Source organism: Thecamonas trahens, assembly GCF_000142905.1.
Source record: "Thecamonas trahens ATCC 50062 unplaced genomic scaffold supercont1.49, whole genome shotgun sequence".
Classification (NCBI taxonomy): Eukaryota; order Apusomonadida; family Apusomonadidae; genus Thecamonas; species Thecamonas trahens.
In genome coordinates, this window is record NW_013657631.1 from 47,873 (window position 1) to 66,491 (window position 18,619).

The 18,619-nt window shown below is 63.1% G+C and overlaps 8 protein-coding genes across 8 annotated transcripts; 4 read left to right on the forward strand and 4 right to left on the reverse strand.

The window, feature by feature from the left end:
• Positions 1-19: 19 nt before the first annotated feature.
• Positions 20-1,050, forward strand: AMSG_08851 (uncharacterized protein). Its single transcript, XM_013898943.1, has 2 exons — positions 20-104; positions 459-1,050. Exons 1-2 carry the CDS (start codon positions 53-55, stop codon positions 1,034-1,036), a joined length of 630 nt encoding a protein of 209 aa, XP_013754397.1. The 5' UTR covers positions 20-52; the 3' UTR covers positions 1,037-1,050.
• Positions 1,051-1,219: 169 nt separating this feature from the next.
• Positions 1,220-2,743, forward strand: AMSG_08852 (ALG12 protein; the record flags this gene model as incomplete). Its single annotated transcript, XM_013898944.1, has 1 exon — positions 1,220-2,743. The coding sequence occupies one exon, from the start codon at positions 1,220-1,222 to the stop codon at positions 2,741-2,743; it is 1,524 nt and encodes a 507-aa protein (XP_013754398.1).
• Position 2,744: 1 nt separating this feature from the next.
• AMSG_08853 (uncharacterized protein) lies at positions 2,745-3,550 on the reverse strand. The gene is made up of 2 exons (XM_013898945.1): positions 3,489-3,550; positions 2,745-3,270 (listed from the first exon to the last, which is right to left on the reverse strand). The coding sequence occupies exons 1-2, from the start codon at positions 3,532-3,534 to the stop codon at positions 2,783-2,785; spliced, it is 534 nt and encodes a 177-aa protein (XP_013754399.1). The 5' UTR covers positions 3,535-3,550; the 3' UTR covers positions 2,745-2,782.
• Positions 3,551-4,169: 619 nt separating this feature from the next.
• On the forward strand, positions 4,170-5,206 carry AMSG_08854 (uncharacterized protein; the record flags this gene model as incomplete). Its single annotated transcript, XM_013898946.1, has 2 exons — positions 4,170-4,970; positions 5,021-5,206. The coding sequence occupies 2 exons, from the start codon at positions 4,170-4,172 to the stop codon at positions 5,204-5,206; spliced, it is 987 nt and encodes a 328-aa protein (XP_013754400.1).
• A 4,223-nt stretch (positions 5,207-9,429) lies between these two features.
• Positions 9,430-12,780, reverse strand: AMSG_12207 (uncharacterized protein; the record flags this gene model as incomplete). The annotated part of the gene is made up of 1 exon (XM_013899029.1): positions 9,430-12,780. The coding sequence occupies one exon, from the start codon at positions 12,778-12,780 to the stop codon at positions 9,430-9,432; it is 3,351 nt and encodes a 1,116-aa protein (XP_013754483.1).
• A 483-nt stretch (positions 12,781-13,263) lies between these two features.
• Positions 13,264-14,256, reverse strand: AMSG_12208 (uncharacterized protein; the record flags this gene model as incomplete). Its single annotated transcript, XM_013899030.1, has 2 exons — positions 13,363-14,256; positions 13,264-13,309 (listed from the first exon to the last, which is right to left on the reverse strand). Exons 1-2 carry the CDS (start codon positions 14,220-14,222, stop codon positions 13,264-13,266), a joined length of 906 nt encoding a protein of 301 aa, XP_013754484.1. The 5' UTR covers positions 14,223-14,256.
• Positions 14,257-14,811: 555 nt separating this feature from the next.
• Positions 14,812-16,761, forward strand: AMSG_08856 (uncharacterized protein). Its single transcript, XM_013898947.1, has one exon. The coding sequence runs from the start codon at positions 14,831-14,833 to the stop codon at positions 16,100-16,102; it is 1,272 nt and encodes a 423-aa protein (XP_013754401.1). The 5' UTR covers positions 14,812-14,830; the 3' UTR covers positions 16,103-16,761.
• On the reverse strand, positions 16,627-18,313 carry AMSG_08857 (uncharacterized protein). Its single transcript, XM_013898948.1, has one exon. The coding sequence runs from the start codon at positions 18,193-18,195 to the stop codon at positions 16,741-16,743; it is 1,455 nt and encodes a 484-aa protein (XP_013754402.1). The 5' UTR covers positions 18,196-18,313; the 3' UTR covers positions 16,627-16,740.
• Between the last annotated feature and the right edge of the window lie 306 nt (positions 18,314-18,619).

Genomic DNA, 18,619 nt, shown 5'->3' on the forward strand with positions numbered 1-18,619 from the left:
GGGGGGGGGCAGTGGGTACACCCCACTCCATTACCTCCCAACGCGCGAGAGTATGAGTATGAACAAGTCTTGGCCGTGGTGGAAGTCATGGGGTGTTCTCCTGGGTAAGGTGCCGTGTCGGGAAGGAGGGAGGGAGGGGGGCGGACAAGGTGAGGGACGAGGTGGAGAGGGGGGGGGGGGGGACGAGGTGGTGGGGACGTGGTGGTGAGGGGGAGGCACGGTCAGGGGAGGTGGGCAAGGAGGTGGTGGGGACAGAGGCAGAAAGAGTAGATGAAAGGGTGAGTTGGGCAATTGGGAGACATGGGGGTTTTTTTTCGAGTGTTGAATGGTGTGGGGACTCATGGTGGATGATGGTGAATACCGACGGTGGCTGCGATGACGACGACATCGGGACCGATATCACTGCACGGATCACGACGACAACCGGGATGATCACTGCTCGCTGCGCACGGGCTCAGGTGCCGGCGCTGCGCTGGCTTCGTCGGTGGCAGTGTACCGCTGGCTCACGGCACGCGCACACGAGGACGACGGCTTTGATGACTCGGGCAAGCGCGGGCGCGACACGGTGAGGCACCTGACCGAGATGTTCATCTCGCAGTACCCGAACGGCATGACCAAGGAGGACGTGCTGGCGTATCAGTCCGAGTTTACTGAGAACAACATCGATGTTCTCTTCAACGCCATCGACTCTGACGGCAACGGCGTCGTCTCGTGCGAGGAGTTCCTGCTGTGGAAGCTCGCCATGTCTGCGCCCGAGTCTGCCGCCCGCTTCACCTTCCACATGTGGGACACCGACCACTCCGGCTCGCTCTCCTTCTCCGAAGTCATGCGCATGTTCCTCATCCTCCGTTCCGCCAACGCCATCAAGACGTCCAAGGACGCCAACGAGCTCGCCCGCGAGCTCTTCGCCAAGGCCGACGTCAACCACAACGGCTTCATCTCAGAGACCGAGTTCATGGCCGCCATGTCCATCCTCCACGACATGGACGAATCCGAGCACCCCGAGTACTTCCAGCGCCTAGTCAACATCATCTAAACTGCAAACTGCCACCCTTGCCTCCATCCCCCCCTCCCTCCCAGACACGGCACTACGCGATCAGCATACGATGCCAGGGAGAGAGGCCAGCCAGCCAGCCGAGCTCAGCCCAGTCAGTCAGCCAAGCTCAGCCCGGACACCACCCTCCCCACTCGTCGCCACCCTTCCACCGAGTGCCTTGCTATGGCAACGCGAGACGGATGGCTCTCCCTCTGGCCTACAGCGGCCTCGCTTGCTCTTGCTGCAGCCATTGTGTTTGCGCTCCTCCGCGCGCCTTATGCCAAAGTCGAGGAGTCGTTCAACCTGCATGCGAGCCATGACCTTGTGAGCGTTTGGGGTCGACCTCTGTTTTCCACGGCGTACAACGTTTCACAATTTGATCACATATTTTTCCCCGGCGTCGTCCCTCGGACCTTTGCCGGCCCCATCGCCCTCGCCGCCCCCTTCCGCCTCTGCTCCCTCGTCTCGCTCCTCCCGCCAGCCTTTGAGACCCTGCCTGGCATCGCGGCTTGCGCCCGCCCGGGCGTTGGCTGGGCCTGGCAGATCGCGGTCCGCGCCGTCCTTGGCGGCTATGTCTGGCTCTCGTGGCTGGTGGCGGCGCAGGGCCTCGCAAGGGCCACCGGCTCGCGCCGCACGGGCAAGCTCATGCTCGCCGTCACAGCCGCACAGTTCCACATGACGTTCTACGCGTCGCGGACGCTGCCCAACGTCTTTGCACTCGCCATCGTCAACCTCGGACTCGGCGCCTGGCTTGCCGGCGCCTGGCGCGCCTTCATCGTCGCCTTTGCCGTCGTCATCCCGCTCTTCCGCGCCGAGATCGTTGGCCTCTTCGGCCCGCTTGTCCTCTTCAGCTGGCTTGTCGACCGCCGCCCGGTTGCCTCGACGCTGACGCTCGGCATCGCCGTTGGCCTTGCCACTATTGTCGCCTCGGTCGCCGTCGACTCGGGATTCTGGCGCCGCACACTCTGGCCCGAAGGCGAGGTTCTCCACTTCAACACCGTCCTCAACAAGTCGTCCGAGTGGGGCACCTCGCCGTGGCACTGGTACGTCACCAGGGCGCTGCCCAAGGCGCTCCTCGGCGCGCTACCCGGCATGATCCTCGCTGCCTTTGCTGCGCCGCGCTCCCTCGTCGCCCGCCTCGCCCTACCACCGGCTGTCTTTGTCGCCCTCTACTCTCTGCTTCCGCACAAGGAGCTCCGCTTTATCTTCTACGTCATCCCGCTCTTCAACGCCCTTGCCGCTGTTGGCTACAATTGGGCCCTCGCCGGCTCGCGCCTCGGCCGCGCCGCCCTCGCCGCGCTACTCCTTGCCTCGGCCGCCGCCGCCCAGCTCATGGTCCACATCTCGGCCCACAACTACCCGGGCGGCGACGCGCTCACCGCTTTCAACTCTCTTGCCGCAGCAACGCCCTCAACTCTGCTTGCCGTCCACATTGATGCCGATGCTGCCATGACCGGTGTCTCGCTCTTTGGCCAATCGGCGCCCAACGTGATGTACTCCAAGACCGAAGGCCTCACCTCGTGGGACAACTTTACCCACCTCATCACAGCTGCCTCACCGGCACAGCGTCCAGGCTTTGCCCTCCTCGCCACCATTCCGGCCTATGCTGGCCTCCGTTTTTGCCGCTCTGCCTGCGCCTTTGGGCTCCCGCTCGGCCTTGACCTCATCCTGGAGCCTGCGCTCTACATCCTGGCACGGGAGACGTAGCCGTTGACCTGATCGCTTTTACACAAACTGCGCCCGTCCTCACTTGGTCTTGGTCTTGGCCTTTTTGCCCTTGCTCTTGCTCTTGCTCTTCTTGCTGCTCTTGCTCTTCTTCTTGCTGCTCATGCTCTTCTTGCTCCCCTTGCTCTTCTTCTTGCTCTTGCTCCGACCCTCATCGCTCACGTCGTCATACACATGCCGCGCGTTGTCGCACCACAGCTTGTAAGCTCTGTGCATCACCGCGGGCTCCCACTCGGTCTGGCGGCGCATGTAGTCGCGGATGGCTTTCTTGCGGCTCGAGTAAGACGCGCCCTTGTTAACGCGGACCCTAACCTTCTCCACCTCGACGTCGTACTGCACAGGCTTGGGAATGACCCTGAAACCACGGCGCAGCTGCTCCTCCAGCCGAGCGATCTCCTCCTCCAGCACGGCGTCATCGGCGTCAGCAAGCCGGACCACCACACCGTCGCGGGCAAACTCGGAATGGACCTCCCACTGCGAGTCGCAGCGCTCGACATCGTCCGCGATGTCTGCCACCCACAACCACATCGATCCCCGCCATCATCATCATCACCACCACCACATCGATCCCCGCCATCACCACCATCAACACCATCCCCGCCATCCCCACCACCATCCCCACCACAGCCACAGACAGCCGCACCAGTCAGTCACCGCCCCCCCCTCCCCCCTTCCCCCCACCCACCCACACCCCCTCCCTCTCCCCCTCCCCCTTTGCCACACATACCCCATTCGTCCGTGGTGTAGCTCGAACCGTACGACGTGTACGACATGGTTGTCCAGTCAGAGAGTAGTAGCCAGCTATCTGGTTGCTCATACCCACCTTGCCCACCGCACCGACTGGCAGTCTGTTCATCGCCTGTCTGCAACGCCCACCACTCAGGCAACGAACAAATTGTGGGAAACTGGTATGGTACAGGGGGGAAGGGGATCATGGGTGGATGGTCCTCCACAGCCTCCTGCCACACTCTATCCACACACACCAACTCGTTCTACTCATCACACTTATCACGCATATAGACGATATGTGCGTGTGTTCTGCCCACAACATGTCCTTCCCATCGCTCGTGGCCACTCTTTCTGCATCTGGAGTCGTCCGATCACAGATCGCTCGAAAAAAACAACAACAACCACACCACACGCGTAAACATCATCTGCAATCCCATCACACACATCTCCCTCCCCCGCCTCTCTTCCTACCGTCATCCCTTCCCTCCCTACTGCAACCATCCCTGTCCACATATTTCATCACGATCACCCTCGCAACCATCATCACCATCACCATCATCACCATCACTATCCATCCATCCTCCCCCTCTCCCCCCTCCCCCACCCATGCCCCCCTCCCCCCCCGCGGGCCACCAGTCCACCCCTCTCCACCTCACTATTCTCACCCTCAGCCTCCACCATGGACACCTGGCACACGCATCCTGAAGGGGTGCGTCCATGGTCTGCGCTTGTCACGCCTTCGAGCGGCTCAGCTGGGAGGCAGCCAGTTGAGACGGGCACGAGACAGTCAGTGCCTGCCGAAACGCCGCTAGAGGCCAAGAGCTCGAAGCCACCCGCGACTTTGGCTTCCAAGGCCGATGAGGAGGAAATCGCAGCTTGGATTGCAGAGCGGAAGAAGCGGTTCCCAACGCGGGCAAACATCGCTGCAAAGCTGGCGGCAGAGAAGAAGGCTGAGGTCACTGGCGCTCTCCCGCTGGACGCGCACACGGGCAAGCTTCGGAAGCGCCGGCGCGCCCCCTCGGCTCCATCAAGCTCTTCCACTAACGACCCGCCGCTCAAGCGGAGAAAGAAAATCCGGACCCGCCGCCGCTCGACCCGCACTAACCCGCCGCCGCCTGCAACCATCCCACCGCCCGCAACATCTGCCTCGTCGCTTGTGGCTGGCTACGGTGCTTCGTCGTCATCCTCCTCTTCCTCGCCGTCAGCCGCAGTCGTCGATCACGCGTATTCATACTCGTACGCATCGATGTCGGCTTCGACATCGCCGTCGGCTTCGGCTTCGGCTCAAGCTGCCCACTCGCCGCCCCTGCCGGGAGCATCTCCTGCTTGTCAGGCCGAGACCGACGCTGTGTCGGCATGCCATCCTGACGCCAAGGCCAAGGCCAAGCCTGATCGTCGCGCTGCGCGGCTCTGTCGGTTCTTTGCCCGCGGCCGGTGCAAGAACGGCGAGACCTGCCCGTACCTGCATGACCCCTCGCGAGTCCTCTGCCCGCACCTGCGCAAGGCCAAATCCAAAACCGCCGCCAAAAGGCCGTCTGCCCGGACGGCGCGGCGTGCCGCTACTCGCACACCCGCAAGGCCCGAACCAATGTCGCCGCCCTGCCGCCGACAAAGCCATCGCTTCTCTCGCGTCTCTTTGCCCGCGAGCTGCGAAGCGACGCTTCGCTCGTCCTCCAGGTCTTCCGCCGCTGGATCGAGACCGACTTTGCCCGCTAGCACCTCCCGCACACGCCCTCACGCTTGTTTACACACGCGTCCGCGAGAGATGGACCCACTGCCGCAGCCGCAGGTCGACGGCCTGGCCCGGCGTGTTGTCTTCGTCGGGTGGAACGATAAGGTTGGCTACAACGGCGATGAGGCCCTTCTGCGGCCGCATAGCGTGCGTCACCATGCCGCACGTCCGGCACTTGAAGATCGACCACTCGAGCTTGGGAATGACCTTGTGCTTGAGCATGTCCGAGACCTTGAGAAACGGGTTGAACTCCTCCACGTTGGTTCCGAGGCCGTTGTGCAGCTCGGCCGAGGTGATGAACCGCCACTGCAGCTGCCGCGCCGAAAACTCGTGCAGCGTCTGCATCTCGGTCAGCACGTCTGCGCACCCGATGTTGGGGCACGACGACCGAGTCGATGACTCGATGGTGCACGCGCACGATGAAGTCACCACCTTCGACCGCCCGTCCTCCACCACAGACAGCACGTTACCGCCGCAAAGGCACTGGTACTGCGAGAGCGGTGACGACGGCCGCTGCTTCTGAGCCAGCATCTGCTCCCACTGCTTCAGCTGCAGCATGTACTTGCTCTCAGCCTCAAACACAAACCGCGCCTCGCGCACGAGTACAAACGCCTCATACAGCGGCATGTGCCGCGACACCATCAGGTACCCCATCAGCATCACGCACGCGGGCGAGTTGACCGTCTCGCGTGCCACAAACACCACACGCGCCCCGTGTCGCAGCGCAGAGTCTACAAACTCCTGCACGAGCGGAATCGACGACGCAAGCTCAAACGACGCACTAGCCGCTGTGTTGCCGCTTGCCTCCGTGAAAGCGTTGGCCAGCGTCTGGCCCTCGCCCTCCACCACATGCGCCGTCTCTAACACGTTCAGTTGCAGCCGCGTCCGGTACGGCGTCGGCGAGCAATTGACCACGTGCGTCACTCCGAGCTCAAGCAGCTCGTCGAGATCCTCCGCCACAAGCGACGATGCCACATACAGCTCGTCCGTCACTCGCGTGATTGCCTTGTCGTACCATAGCTCCGCCACGTGGTTTTTTGGCTCGTTGCTCGCCCCGCTCGTCCCCTGGCCCTTGCTTCTAGGCTGTTCGCCGAGTATCGCGCTCGAAATCGCGCCCGCGCCACCGTCGCCAGCAGACACCGAAGTGGCCGACACCGATCCGCCACCGCTCATCATCACAGACGTCTGTCCATCCGTTGCTCCCGCCGATGTCACCGACCGGTCAAAGAGCCGCGTCTTGAAAAGCTGCCCGATCCGCTGCCTCTGACCCGCGATGCCCGCTTCTTCCACGACGACGTCACCTTCTTCCCGTGCTTCGCCACCCACGCCGCTGCCACGGGCAGCAGCTGCGCCTCAAACTTGACAATGACTTCAGCGAGCGTCGGCCGCTTCTTGGGATCGCGCTGGAGCACAAACTCCAAAAACTCGAGCACATCCTTGTTGTGATCTACCAGCGCCGCCCGCTCCTCGGCAATGAGCTCCACGCCTTCGGTCGTAACCCGGTAGTAGAACTCGCCCCAGTTGTCGGGGTTGTACGGATCACAGAACAAGTACTCCGAGGTGAGGAGCTCAAAGAGAAGACACCCGATCGACCACACGTCCGACGCCGGTCCGGCCCCGCCGCCGGCCCCAGACTTTTCGTACGACGCCTTGATCTTCGACTTTTCGTCAGCGTACGCCATCGTCAGCATCTCCGGCGACTTGATGTACTCGGTCCCGCGGTTACGCTTGGTGAACGCGGACTCGCCCTCAGCAAACGCCTTCGACTCGCCAAAGTCGGCCAGCACCACCTTGACCGACGGCCGCCCGGTCGCAAGCAGCTCCGAGAGCTGGTCTAGCACCGTCTCGGGCGCCCCAGACGACGCAGACGCAGGATCCCGTGCCTCCACGAGGAAGTTGTCACACTTGATGTCGTAGTGGTTGACCCGGTGCGCCTCGAGCAGCCGCAGCACCTTGAGTGTCTCGTAGTACAGATACAGGTACACCCCAAACGACTCCTCGAAACGGAGCTTCTGCTGCAGCCGCCACTCCCGCAGCGACATCGTGTACCGCTTCATCACGATCCAGTAGTTGTTGCCGTCCACCCCGTAGTCGTACACATGCGACGCCCGCAAGTCGTGCCGCAGCCGATCCAGAATCACAATCTCGGAAAAGATGTCATGCAGGACGCACCGGTCGTGGACCGTCCGCGGCAGCGTCATCACCTTGGCCGCCAGCTTGGTTCCCGTCGGCCCAAACTTGGTCTGATACACAAAGCCAAAGGCTCCTGCTCCAAGCCGCTCGCCCATCTCGTACAAGTGCGCCGGAAAGAGCGAGGTGCAGAGAAGTTTCAGCAGCCGCATCGCCCCGGCTCCCAGCTCGCGCGTCTCCTTGATCAGCAGCGGCACAATCGACGCGTTGTCCGGGTAGTTGATGTGCATGTGCAGGTAGAACGGCACGTTGAGCTTCTTGTACGTCGTCGGAAACTGATCTGTGTACAGCGACTCGAGCTTGTCGTCCTCCGTCAGAATGAGAAGCATGAGCAGCTCAATAATGAGCACGTGCATCCCGTCGTCGTGGTACAGCTTCCGGTTGTTCCGCTCCGTCTTGTAGTACGCGTCCGCGTCAAGCGAAAAGTCCCATGACAGGTAGTCCTCCAGCGTCCGGAGCACATGCGGCTGGTCTTGCAGCAGCTGGAACTTGGTGTCCGGTCCACCGTGATCGACCTGCGCAAACCGTTCCAGCCCGCGCTGCTGCCGCGACGACGTCCATGCCTGGGTCCCAGAGCTCAACTGCACCATCCGCCGTCCAAGCCCTTTGCCGGCCGCCGCCGACGGGCTCGGCGACCCAAGTGATGCCTCGCGCATCCGCCGCTTCTTCCGCCGGCCCCTATTGCGATGGCCAGACGCCGCGTGCACCGATACACGCGGCCTACTTGCGCTTGATATGGGTGAGCCGGACGAGCCGGATTCGGTGCCACCAATCCCCAGGACCCGCATCGACGAGGTGGCCTCGGTCCCGCACGTGGCTGACGATCCGTCATACTCGTCCTCGGTACCGTACTCGGACGAGACCCGTCGCTTCGATGCCCTCACAGACATGTCGCGAACCGTCGGCTGTGTCACCCCAATGACAGGCCCTGAGACAGGCGCCTCACCAAAGTCAAGCATCAGTCCGGGCACTGCCCCATCGGCGTCTCCTTGTCGGCTCACCTTGAGCGAGCCGCCGCCAAGCGGAGCCATCGTCTTGACCACCGCGTCACGGCCCACCACAGCCCGCGCGTCGACCGTGAGGTCCGCAGTCAACTTGAGGCCCGGAATGCGGACACTGCCAAGGCCAAAGCCGCCACCACCACCACCATCACCGCTCCTGCTGCTGATGCTGCTACTGCACACACTGCTGCTACTCACGCTTCCGCCGGCGCCCTCGCTGCTGCTCTCACCGTACTCGGAAAGCGCAGAGCTCGAGTCTCGCGACACGCACCGGTCCTCCAGCTCCGACGAGTTGGCGTCTTCCCAGAGCGACGGCGTGAGCGACGGCGAGACCGAGGTGGTCACTGAACCCGATGACGACGAGGTAAACGAGTAAGATCCGCCCGACGGAGATGGCACAGCGAGCGACGACGTCGACCGTGACTCCGACGACAGCGCCTCCTCCTGCTCAACGAGGCCCGGCGCGTGGTGCGAGCGCGGCGCTGACTTTTTCGGGTCTTCTACGCCGACCACCGCGCCACCCACATCGTCGTCGAGCACCACGTCGAGGTTGCGGTCAGACTTCTGCGCGTTGACATCCAGCACAATGTCCGACCCGCGGACGTCCTGCCCATCGAGCGTCAGGTTTGAAGCCAGAAACAGTCCCGGGATGACAATCTGCCGCGCCTCCTCGGACGCGACCGAGAGCGAGCCCGAGTAGCTTTGGCTCGAGTACGAGCCCGATCCGCTGGGCGAGCTCGTCCGGCGCCGCGCCGACGACGATGAGGACGATGATGCTACAGCCGACCGCCGCGAGCTCCGTCGGGAAGACGCCCGCGAGCTCCGCCGCGAGCTCCGCCGCGAGCTCCGCCGCGAGCCACGCGGCCGCGGTGCAAGCTGCGACCCGCCACAAGAGCTGCATGACGACGACGCCCTTCTCGACGACATCGACCGCGAGCTGCTAGAGCCAGAGCCGTAGTCATCGCTACTATCGCTGCCGCCGCCACTGCAGTCCCCGCTGCAGCCCGAGCCCGAGCTCATGCCGGACGACGCGCCCGAGCGCGAGGTGCGGGCATCCAGGCGTGCCGGCCCACCGACCCATGCCACAGCGGGATGATATCGCTCACCGTCGTTGTTGATGTCCTCGTCGTCCTCGCGGTTGTCCCACGACATCTGTGACGCCGTGCCAGACATCTGCAAAAAGCCACCCGGATCTCCGGCGGCCGACGATGAGCCGATGTTCTGCAGCGAGTGGCCAATAAGCCGCTCCGAGAGCGGGCCCTCACCCGGCCGTTGGTCTTCTCCCGCATCCGCTGCTTGATGTCAGCAACCTTTTGCTCCACGTCAATCTCACGGGCAAGAAAGTCGACCACCCGCAGCTGGTAGAACTTGCGGATGATGGCCTCGTTCTTGTGGAGCGCAAACATGCGCAGGATGCGCAAGTGGCCCTTGCACAGTTCCATCGACATTGTGTCGACCTCGGAAGAGTGGTAGAGCTTGACAAACTGCGTGTAGTGAAGCGTGACGTAGCCGTCGACCCACATCGGGTCGTGGAGCTGCGGCAAGCCGGGAATCCGGAAGAAAGCCTCAAGAAGACCAAGCATCGCCTTGAGCAGCGGTGCGCGCTTGGGCTGTTGCGCAGAGTCAAAGGTGTTGAAGACCTTGACAGCAATACCGCGCGTTGGGTGGAGGAGGAAGAGCATCGGGAGGATAAACGAGTTGAGCATGTCCGCCATCGACGCCCACGACTCCTCCCCGAGTGACGACGCCCCTGCCGTGGCGCCCCCGCCGCCAACCGGGTATACTCCGACTGCATTCTCACTATGGCTCGACGTTCCGACCGCCGCCGCCGAGAGAGAGCTTGACATCCCGCGCCTGCTCGGGCTCAGTGCCGCGCCTGTCGACACAGCGCCAGCAGATGTCACCCGCGTCAGTGGCGAGCCAGAGCCGGAGAGCGTACTCGACGAGCCGCCGTCTTTGATGCCTGGCTCCACAATGGCCGCCACCCCAGTCTTGCTACTGCCACCGCCGCGAGCCTGGGACTGGCCGCCCACCCGGGCGGTCGAGTCTGCCGATGCGCCCGGTGTGGCCGACGTCACTGACGCGTCGTCGTCGGCCGACTTGCGAACGCGCGCGAGCTTGACGCTCCTCTCCACGCGGTCGCGGAGCCGGTACATATGAGTCTCGATGACAGAGAGGATGACCGCAAAGTAGTCGACGGCCGCGCACTGGTACGAAACAAGCTTGGCCGGCGAAAACCGCTCGACCCCCGAGCCGACAACGCCCTCAGACTCGTGCACGGTGGCAAACGCGTTCTCAATCTCCGGGTCAATGAGCAGCCGACCGGCAAACGAGCGAAAGTACATCCAGTTGTCCCACTCGTCGCGCCGGCGGACCAGAATGTTGAGCAGCATCGAGTTGAGCGGGAGGTGGGTGTTGCGCGAGCCAATCTCGCCAAAGACAGCAAGGAGAGCAGTCATGGCCGGCGCCACAAAGATGCGGTCCGGAACCAGCTTGCCGAACGAGAACAGGTAGTTCTTGATGTCGAGGAGAACGTCCAGAGCAACGTCGACAACTTGCGGAACCATGACCCGCGTCCGGCAAGCCTGCATGTACATGTGCAGCATGCGAAGCTGAAGCTCGATGGCCTCCAACCGCGCCGTCGTCGCCATCCAGCCAGACCGCGACTGGTCGGCGAGGGTGCGGAGCTGGGCTGTCACTCGCCACACGAAGCGGTCGAGCTTGCGCCGCGACCGCGACTTGGCGGGCAGCGACAGCGTCGCAAACGCAGTCGGCCAGAGGACCCGGTGCTCGTACTCGACGTAGACTGAGTGCGGGCGGAGGACTCGCAGGAGGAGGTCGAGCATATGAGTGTCCTTGTGGAGGACCGGGAGCGAGACATGTCGCAGCACGTCCATGTACAGCACGTTCACCGCACGCGTCCACCTCACCGCCAGCGGCTGTGCCGCCAGAACGGCCTCGATGATCTGCAGAATGACGATGCGGAGCTGGTGAAGCGGGTGGCCCACCAGCTGGGCCAGGTGCACATCGCGCTGCTCCACACCAGGCATGTTGAACGTCCGCACCCGATCCGCCACCTGCATGTTGCGGACCCGCTCTCGCTTGTGCGCAATGAGGCCCGAGAGGTCGGCGGTCATAAACGACTGGCCGAGGTTGTGCGCGAGGAGAGTGAGCTCGGTCATAGCAGAGATCTTGGTGTCAAAGCCGAGGTCCTCAGTGTCGTGTGCTCTCCGCGTCGACGGCGGCCCGAGTGAGAGCATCGCCGACACGTCCCCGGACATCACTGTCGACTCATACATCTGAGCGTCCGAGCCCGAGACGGGCAGGCCCGAGCCCGACGTCGCCTCGGCCAGCCCTCCTTGCGAGGCGCTACTCGCCCCAGTCTCGTTGACCGCCTGCTGGCTGACCGAGGCCATGACAAGCGCCGGAAGTCGCTGCTTGGGCGTCTTGGGTTTGCGCTGATGCGGCGAGCGCGGCCGGCTGGGTGTGCCCTGCTTCGGCGTCGTCGTGAGAAACGAGATCGGAAGCGCCGGCACAATTTCGGGCGCTTGATGCATGTCGCCGAGTGACGAGCCCGACTCGGAGAGCCCGCCAGAGGCCGGTGGGCGTGGATGGGGCGAGCGCCGGCCTGAAGGGAGCTGCAGCGGCGACTGACGGGACGAGGTGGGTAGGTCGTCGCCACCGGGGCCAGTGAGGCCAAATCCGCGCATCGACGGCAGTCGAAAGTCGCCCGACACCGACTCGGTCCACATCGTCCTCACTGTACCGAGCTCAATTTCCGAACCAGGATCGGAAATTCCGTCGTGCCCGCCGGGCCCAGGGCCGCCCGGGCCGAGATGGCGCCGCGTCACAAGCATGCGCTCCGAGCTCATACCGTGCATGAGGGTGCCGACCTCGGCATAGATCCGGATGAGCATGCGAAGGTTGGTTGGCGAGGTAAAGAGCTTGAGAAATGACGGCTGGCGATCGACCATCATCTTGACAAAGCGAAAGAGGCCGAGACACGACTCGGGCTGGTAGTGAAAGACCGCGCGCTCAAAGACGTCCAGCAGTTGGACCATGAGGAGCATCGATGACGAGACAATGGTGCGGAGGTGAAGAAATACCGTTTGCGAGACGCCACGGGTGCACATGACGTCCACAAGGATGTTGATGATGCCCGAGTCGGCAAACATGGCGTGGATGTCCGGCAGTGACCAGTCGGTTACCTCGCGCACAATGTTGCCGAGCAATGTGAGCCCCATAGTGATCTTGGCCAGCGCGGGTGCCTCCAACAGCGAGCAGCAGTGCTCGAGTCGGTTGGAGATCGTCCGCGACTCTTCACCATCGGGCCCGACGCTCTGTGAGCCGCCCGCTGACAGTCCCATAGTCTCGGACAGGACGTCCAGTCGCAAGCTTGGTCGTCGCGAATAGCTTCGTTTGGGCCGCGTGGCGTCTCGCCGGGCGCGGCTGGCGCTGTCAGCAGCCGCGCCGGTGGCAAGAGCTCATGGATTGAGCCGCCCGAGTTCGGTCGCGAGGTGCGGACTGAAGGAGGCGGCGAGAGCCGGCTGCCCTGGACGCTGGCGGAAGAAGGCTTCGGGTCAACTCGGCGCTTCTTGCGCCACTCCCAAAACCGCAGCCGCGATCGCTTCGGCTCGGTCGGCGTCGTGGTGCTCGATGACGGCGGGGAGCCTCGCCCTGCCAGTGGCGACCCTGCTGGCGCCGAAAGGTACCGCGAGCTCGGCGCTCGGTGTGGCGCCAACCCAGCGCCAAAGTCTGCCGACTGATTGCTGGTGAGATTCCCCGACTGCACGCTACCCTGGGAGGGGGTGGCTGCCATGCCGTTGGAGGCCCAGAGCTTGGATATGACGTCAACGTTGCCGCGCGGAGGAATGTGCCGGTTGGACCCGCTCCCACCTGCCGGGGTAAGCGAGCTACCACCAGCCAGTGATCCCGTCGATGGGCCGCACGACAGCTGCTCGCCAGCCGAGCCCGAAGTGGCACCGGCCGGCCCGCCGCCGCCGCCGCCACCGCCACCGGTAGCCGAGGCCGACGAGTGGAGCGGGCCTACGCCCGAGACGCCCGACTCGTGGATGGCCCCACTCGGGTGAGCCACCGAGGTGTGGATACCCGAGATGGAGGCATACTGGGCCTCGCCATCGGTCACAAGCATGTAGTCGGATCGAAAGAGGCGAACGGCCTGTGCGAGGGTGGAGAAGTTGGCGTGCGACGGTGTCGCGTCTTTGGTGACAATGACAAATGCACCGATCTTCCAGTCGAAGCGGATGCGCATGGTGACAATGGCGTTACCTGCAGGAGTGCGCGGATCCCGCGCATGGAAAAGAATGAGCGACTTGAAGATGGAGATGACGTAGGCGTCTTCGGTGAGAGCAGCAAGAACGTCGGACCTCCGGGCCACCAGCGACTTGCGGAAGTGAGGATCTTGCATGAGCTCCGAGAGGAAAGATTGAAAGCATGGCATGTACTCTTGCTGTAGAATGCGCAGCTCAGATGCGACTTCTTCCGTAGCTTGGCACACAATCATGCCTTCAAACGAGGCAATGGTCAGCTTGAGCTGGAGCGCCTTCCAGAACATCGAGTCACGGAACTTGTAGGCGAGGAAGACTTCGCCACGTTTGGACGATAATGCCAGCGGAGGGACACACAGGAGCGCAGCACCGAATGGTCTTGACATGAGCACCTTTCTGGCTGCTGTTCTTGAGAGGAACCATAGTTGTACCGAAGACGTCGAAGGCTCTCCCGGCCGCGAGTTGGGTCCCACGAGCGTACCAATGACCACTCGTGAGCCCCAATTGAGAGAGTTAGACATACCGGCCCCGCCTCTTTCCTCTCCTCACCAGTTACGTTATGTCAGTGGAGGGTGAGGGGGGGGGGGGGGTGGAGGGGAAGAGGGTGGAGTGGTTCGCCTTGTGCGTGGGTAGGTGGGTGGCCGTGGTGGCTGGCCGTCTGACAGCATTGGCGTTTGCTGACGCTTGCTCATCAATAGCTGGGGAACAATAATTGATATGCGTGGGTTTCGGGGGGGGGGGGGGGGAGGGGCGTTATGGGAAAATATTTATATCGGTTGGGAGAGGGAGCAAGTGGGAGCGAGGGAGGATTGGAGGGCGAGAAGATGGAGAGCAGAGGGAGTGGAGGCAAAAGAAGACGGATGGAATGTGTAGAATGGGTGTATGGTTGCATGGTGGGGTGAGGACATGCCCAGAGATGGGTTGGTCTGTCCCCAGGGTAAATATTTTTCAACTTTGCCGAGCCACCACCGACACTTGGGGTGGGTTTTTTTTTTGCTCGGTGGGAAGGGAAGGCTGACGGCGGCACGCGCGGAGAGAGGACACGACCTCCGTTTGGGGCCATGACGGTGTGATGGGAGCATGGCGGGCACTTTGGAGCAAGACCCATCTACGCAAAGGCTAGGAGAATATGCTGGCTAGTTTGGGACAAAGAACTGCAGCTGTAGCTTCTGTGGTGGCGGTGTGTGTGATATGCCTTGCGTGCGGGCAGGGGACGACAGGCGCACTGCTGCCAACGGAGCAGCTCGAAGCAGCCTTTGCCGGCGATGGCTTTGCCATTGTGGGACGGAAGGAGTATGGGGGGTATCGCGGGCTGATGGGCGAGTCAAAGGAAGCTACTATTTTTCGGACGGGCAAGGGCAAGCCGATGCTGTATGTAGAGGGCAACGCGACGTCGTACGGTTGGCTCACGGGCTATCTCGCAAGAGAGAGTGTCGAGGCCATGGTCGGTCCGTTTCTGGAGCGCCTCCCGCTCGAGTTGGTGGCCAAGGACTATGTCATGAAGCACTGGAATGAGAGCCTGTTTGTCGAGCTGGAAAAGGTTGTCGATCACTTGCTCGGCTCGGTCTCGGTCAAGCTCTTTGACGACGCCATCGCCGCCGGCATCATTCCTCGTTCTCGGCTGGAAGAGATGGAGGGAGTGGTGGCGGGAGCGAGTGTTGCCGCCGCCGAGCGCGGGACGACGTCTCAAGTCAGCCTTGAGAAGCTCATTGCCATCAACTTTGGCTTTGATGTCATCACCGCTCGAGTGTTCTCGGGTCATTTTCTGGGCTCTGCCCTTCAGGAGCTCGCGCGCAAGCTGGGCCTCGTTCAGCTCTCCGACGACCGGTTTTACGAACGGCTGGATGCGGTAGGCGGGAGCACCAGCTCTCTTTTTGTCCCGCCAGCATTCTGCGATGCCATCGGGGTCCGCGGCCCGTGGACGGCGAGCACCGGAGAGGCGTACTTTGGACGGTCATACCAGATGGTGACGGGCAACACGCTGCAGGATGTGATCACGCTTGTTGTGTACGCGCCAGACGACGGTGGAGCGACCAAACCACTTGTCTCGGCGACAGCGCCGGGCATGGTCGGCTGTCTCGCCGGAATGAACGGCGACGGGGTGGCGATGGGGGTGGACACGATCCGGGCGCCCAATGCCAACCCCAAGCAGCCCGGGCTCAACTCGCTGCTGCTTCTTCGGTCGACGCTCGAGGTTGCTGGCGATCTGGATGAGTTGGTGTCGTACGTGGTGGACGCGCGTCGCGGTGCACCGTTCCTCTACCCAGCGTGTGACGGGAGCGGCGACTGCGCGGTGCTCGAGGCTGGGGCTTGGCTCCCGGACGGTACGCCCGAAGATCCGCTCCAGTATGTGGAGCGCAAGCTGCAAAAGGCTGGCCTTGTTCCAGACGCCGCGTTTTGACGGCGCATCCAACGCCGCCAGGCGTCTTTCGCAACGGGCTCTACGCCCGGTTCATGAACTACACCGATGCCGACTCGCCGTACCTGGCGTTCAACAAGGACCTTTTCGCCGCCGCTGGCTACCCGTACTCGGCAGAGGGCTTTGAGCTCGGGCACTTTCTCTTTCCCAACTTTACGGCCGACCTCGCGGCGCAGCCGATTCTGCGCAACAATCTGTTCTTCCCGCAGAAAGAGCAGGATCCGGACCTTGTGCTCCTCACCAACTTTGCCGTGGTGCCCGCGGACCGGCTGACGATGATGTCGTACTGGGACAACGTGTTTGCGGCGACGGGCGAAGCCATCTTTTGGCGGTACGACAAGCTCCTCGAGCTGCTCTACGCCAAGCGCGGGGCAATCGACTACGCGACGGCGATCTGGATCATGGAGTTTCTCGCGCCGGAGCGGACGCCCGGGTACTGGAAGAACGAGCTTGTGCCGGGCAACGTCAACTCGACCATCGTCGAGGGCTCGCTCACGGTCTACGATCTGGCCAACCGCGTCATCTCGTCCAAGTCGGGATACTGGGGCGACAAGTGGATCTCGCTCAAGCTGCTCAAGTACGTCGAGGTGGCGTGAGGGAGAGGACGTCTGCACGCGATGTTATTGAATGACCCGAAGCTGGCCGAGGAGAGCCGACGCCGACGGCTTTGCCGGTGGCGGGGGCGCCGACTCAGTGTCGGCGTCGGCTGGCTGGGCGGTAGGGTGGTCGATCGAGCGGGGGCGGGGCAAAAGGGCGCGACGCTTGGACGGGCGTGGGTTGGGCGCAAGAAGGATTGAGGCGTAGCCGCGAGTAGCCGGGCCGGTGGCGCTGGCGTGATACTTACGGGTGACATTGCCGCGGCGCGGGGGGTTGGCGAGCGACATGGGTAGGGCGCCGAGCGGCAGCGGGCGCCACTTTTCAACTGAGACCCGAGACCAGGCCGACGATGATGGCGCCTGCGGGCAGAGGACAGGCGCCGGGGGTTGGTCGCCGGCAGAGAGTTCAAAGATCTCGACAAGGGCGTCAAAGCGGGCGGCGAGAGTAGGCGGTAGCTGGGCGGAGGAGCGCTGGACAACACGCGAGACAAGCTTGCGGAACGAGGGGGTGGGCTGGGCGGCGGCGAGCTCGAGAAGGAGGGTGAGCGGGAGGATAGCGGCAAAGTTGGAGCGGATGAGGAGCGAGGCCCAGCGGAGAGCGCGCGAATGGGACCAATTTTGGGTCGGCGTCGAGGAGATGTGCATGAGGCAGCGGGTGAAGAGGTCCGGGATGAGCGAGGGCGCGCGGAGGCCCAGCGCGTAGAGCACGTCCCACCAAAAGACTTTGGCCGGCTTGGGCTCCGAGGCAAAGGCGGCGGTGATGACGAGGAAGCTTTCAAAGAGAATCTCACCGAGGAGGCCGGCAGTGTCCTTTTTGGCGATCTTGGTGATCATGTCAAGCTCCTGCTCGTCGAGGCCGCGGACGGCGTCGGGCGGGACGACGCCGTCGCTCAGACGCATGCGCTGGGCGCGAATCTTGGCGGCACGGGTGACCATAGCGGTCAGTCGCGTCCTCTCGGTCCCGATGGCCGCCTTTTGGGTGTTCCAGTAGCGATGAGCGAGCCAGGCGAGACCGCAGCGTGCAGCGTGGATGAGCTGCGGAAGCGCCGGCATGTGGCGATGGGTGGCCTCGTGACGGACCTCGACACAGACAATGGGAATGCCGAGCGAGTTTGCAGCGCGAGAAACGGACGCACCTGCCTCGCCCATGATGCGATCGGTAGTGCCGTTGACAAAGCGAGTGATGGCCATGGCGAGTTCCAAGCGCTGAGCCCAGCCATGACTGCCTGCGTACGCGACGGCGGCCGAGACCGACTCGGACTCCTCCTGCCGACTCATGTCAAGAGCCTGTTGATCAAGATCATCGAATTGCTCGCTATGCACATCGACATCGCCATCGTTCTTTGCATTGGTCATGGAATCATTTCCAAGCGCAGAGTCGGTAGAGGTGCCACTCAGTGGCCACTCGGCAGTGGTGAGCAGGGCGCGGAGGAGTCCAGCGGTGGACTCGACCGAGATAGGCACCGGGCCACGGGCCATCCAAGCCGAGACGACAGAGAGAGCAGAAGTGACAGAGCTCTGTTCACGGGAGAACAGTCCTTCCGAACTTCATTCCACTCGTCCCATGTCGCCCATGGTGTCGGCTCAAGCATACTGCAGTCAAGTCGTACCCCCTTCTGTTGGTCAGGAGGGGAGGGGGACGGGGGATGGACGGATGGGCGGCCGGCGGCTGGCGGCTGGTGGCCGGTGGGGCGATGGGGGATGGGAGGTGGATGGGTGATGGGTGATGGGAGGTGGATGGGTGATGGGTGATGGGAGGTGGATGGGTGATGGGTGATGGGTGATGGGAGGTGGATGGGTGATGGGTGATGGGTGATGGGAGGTGGATGGGTGATGGGTGATGGGTGATGGGAGGTGGATGGGTGATGGGTGATGGGTGATGGGAGGTGGATGGGTGGTGGGT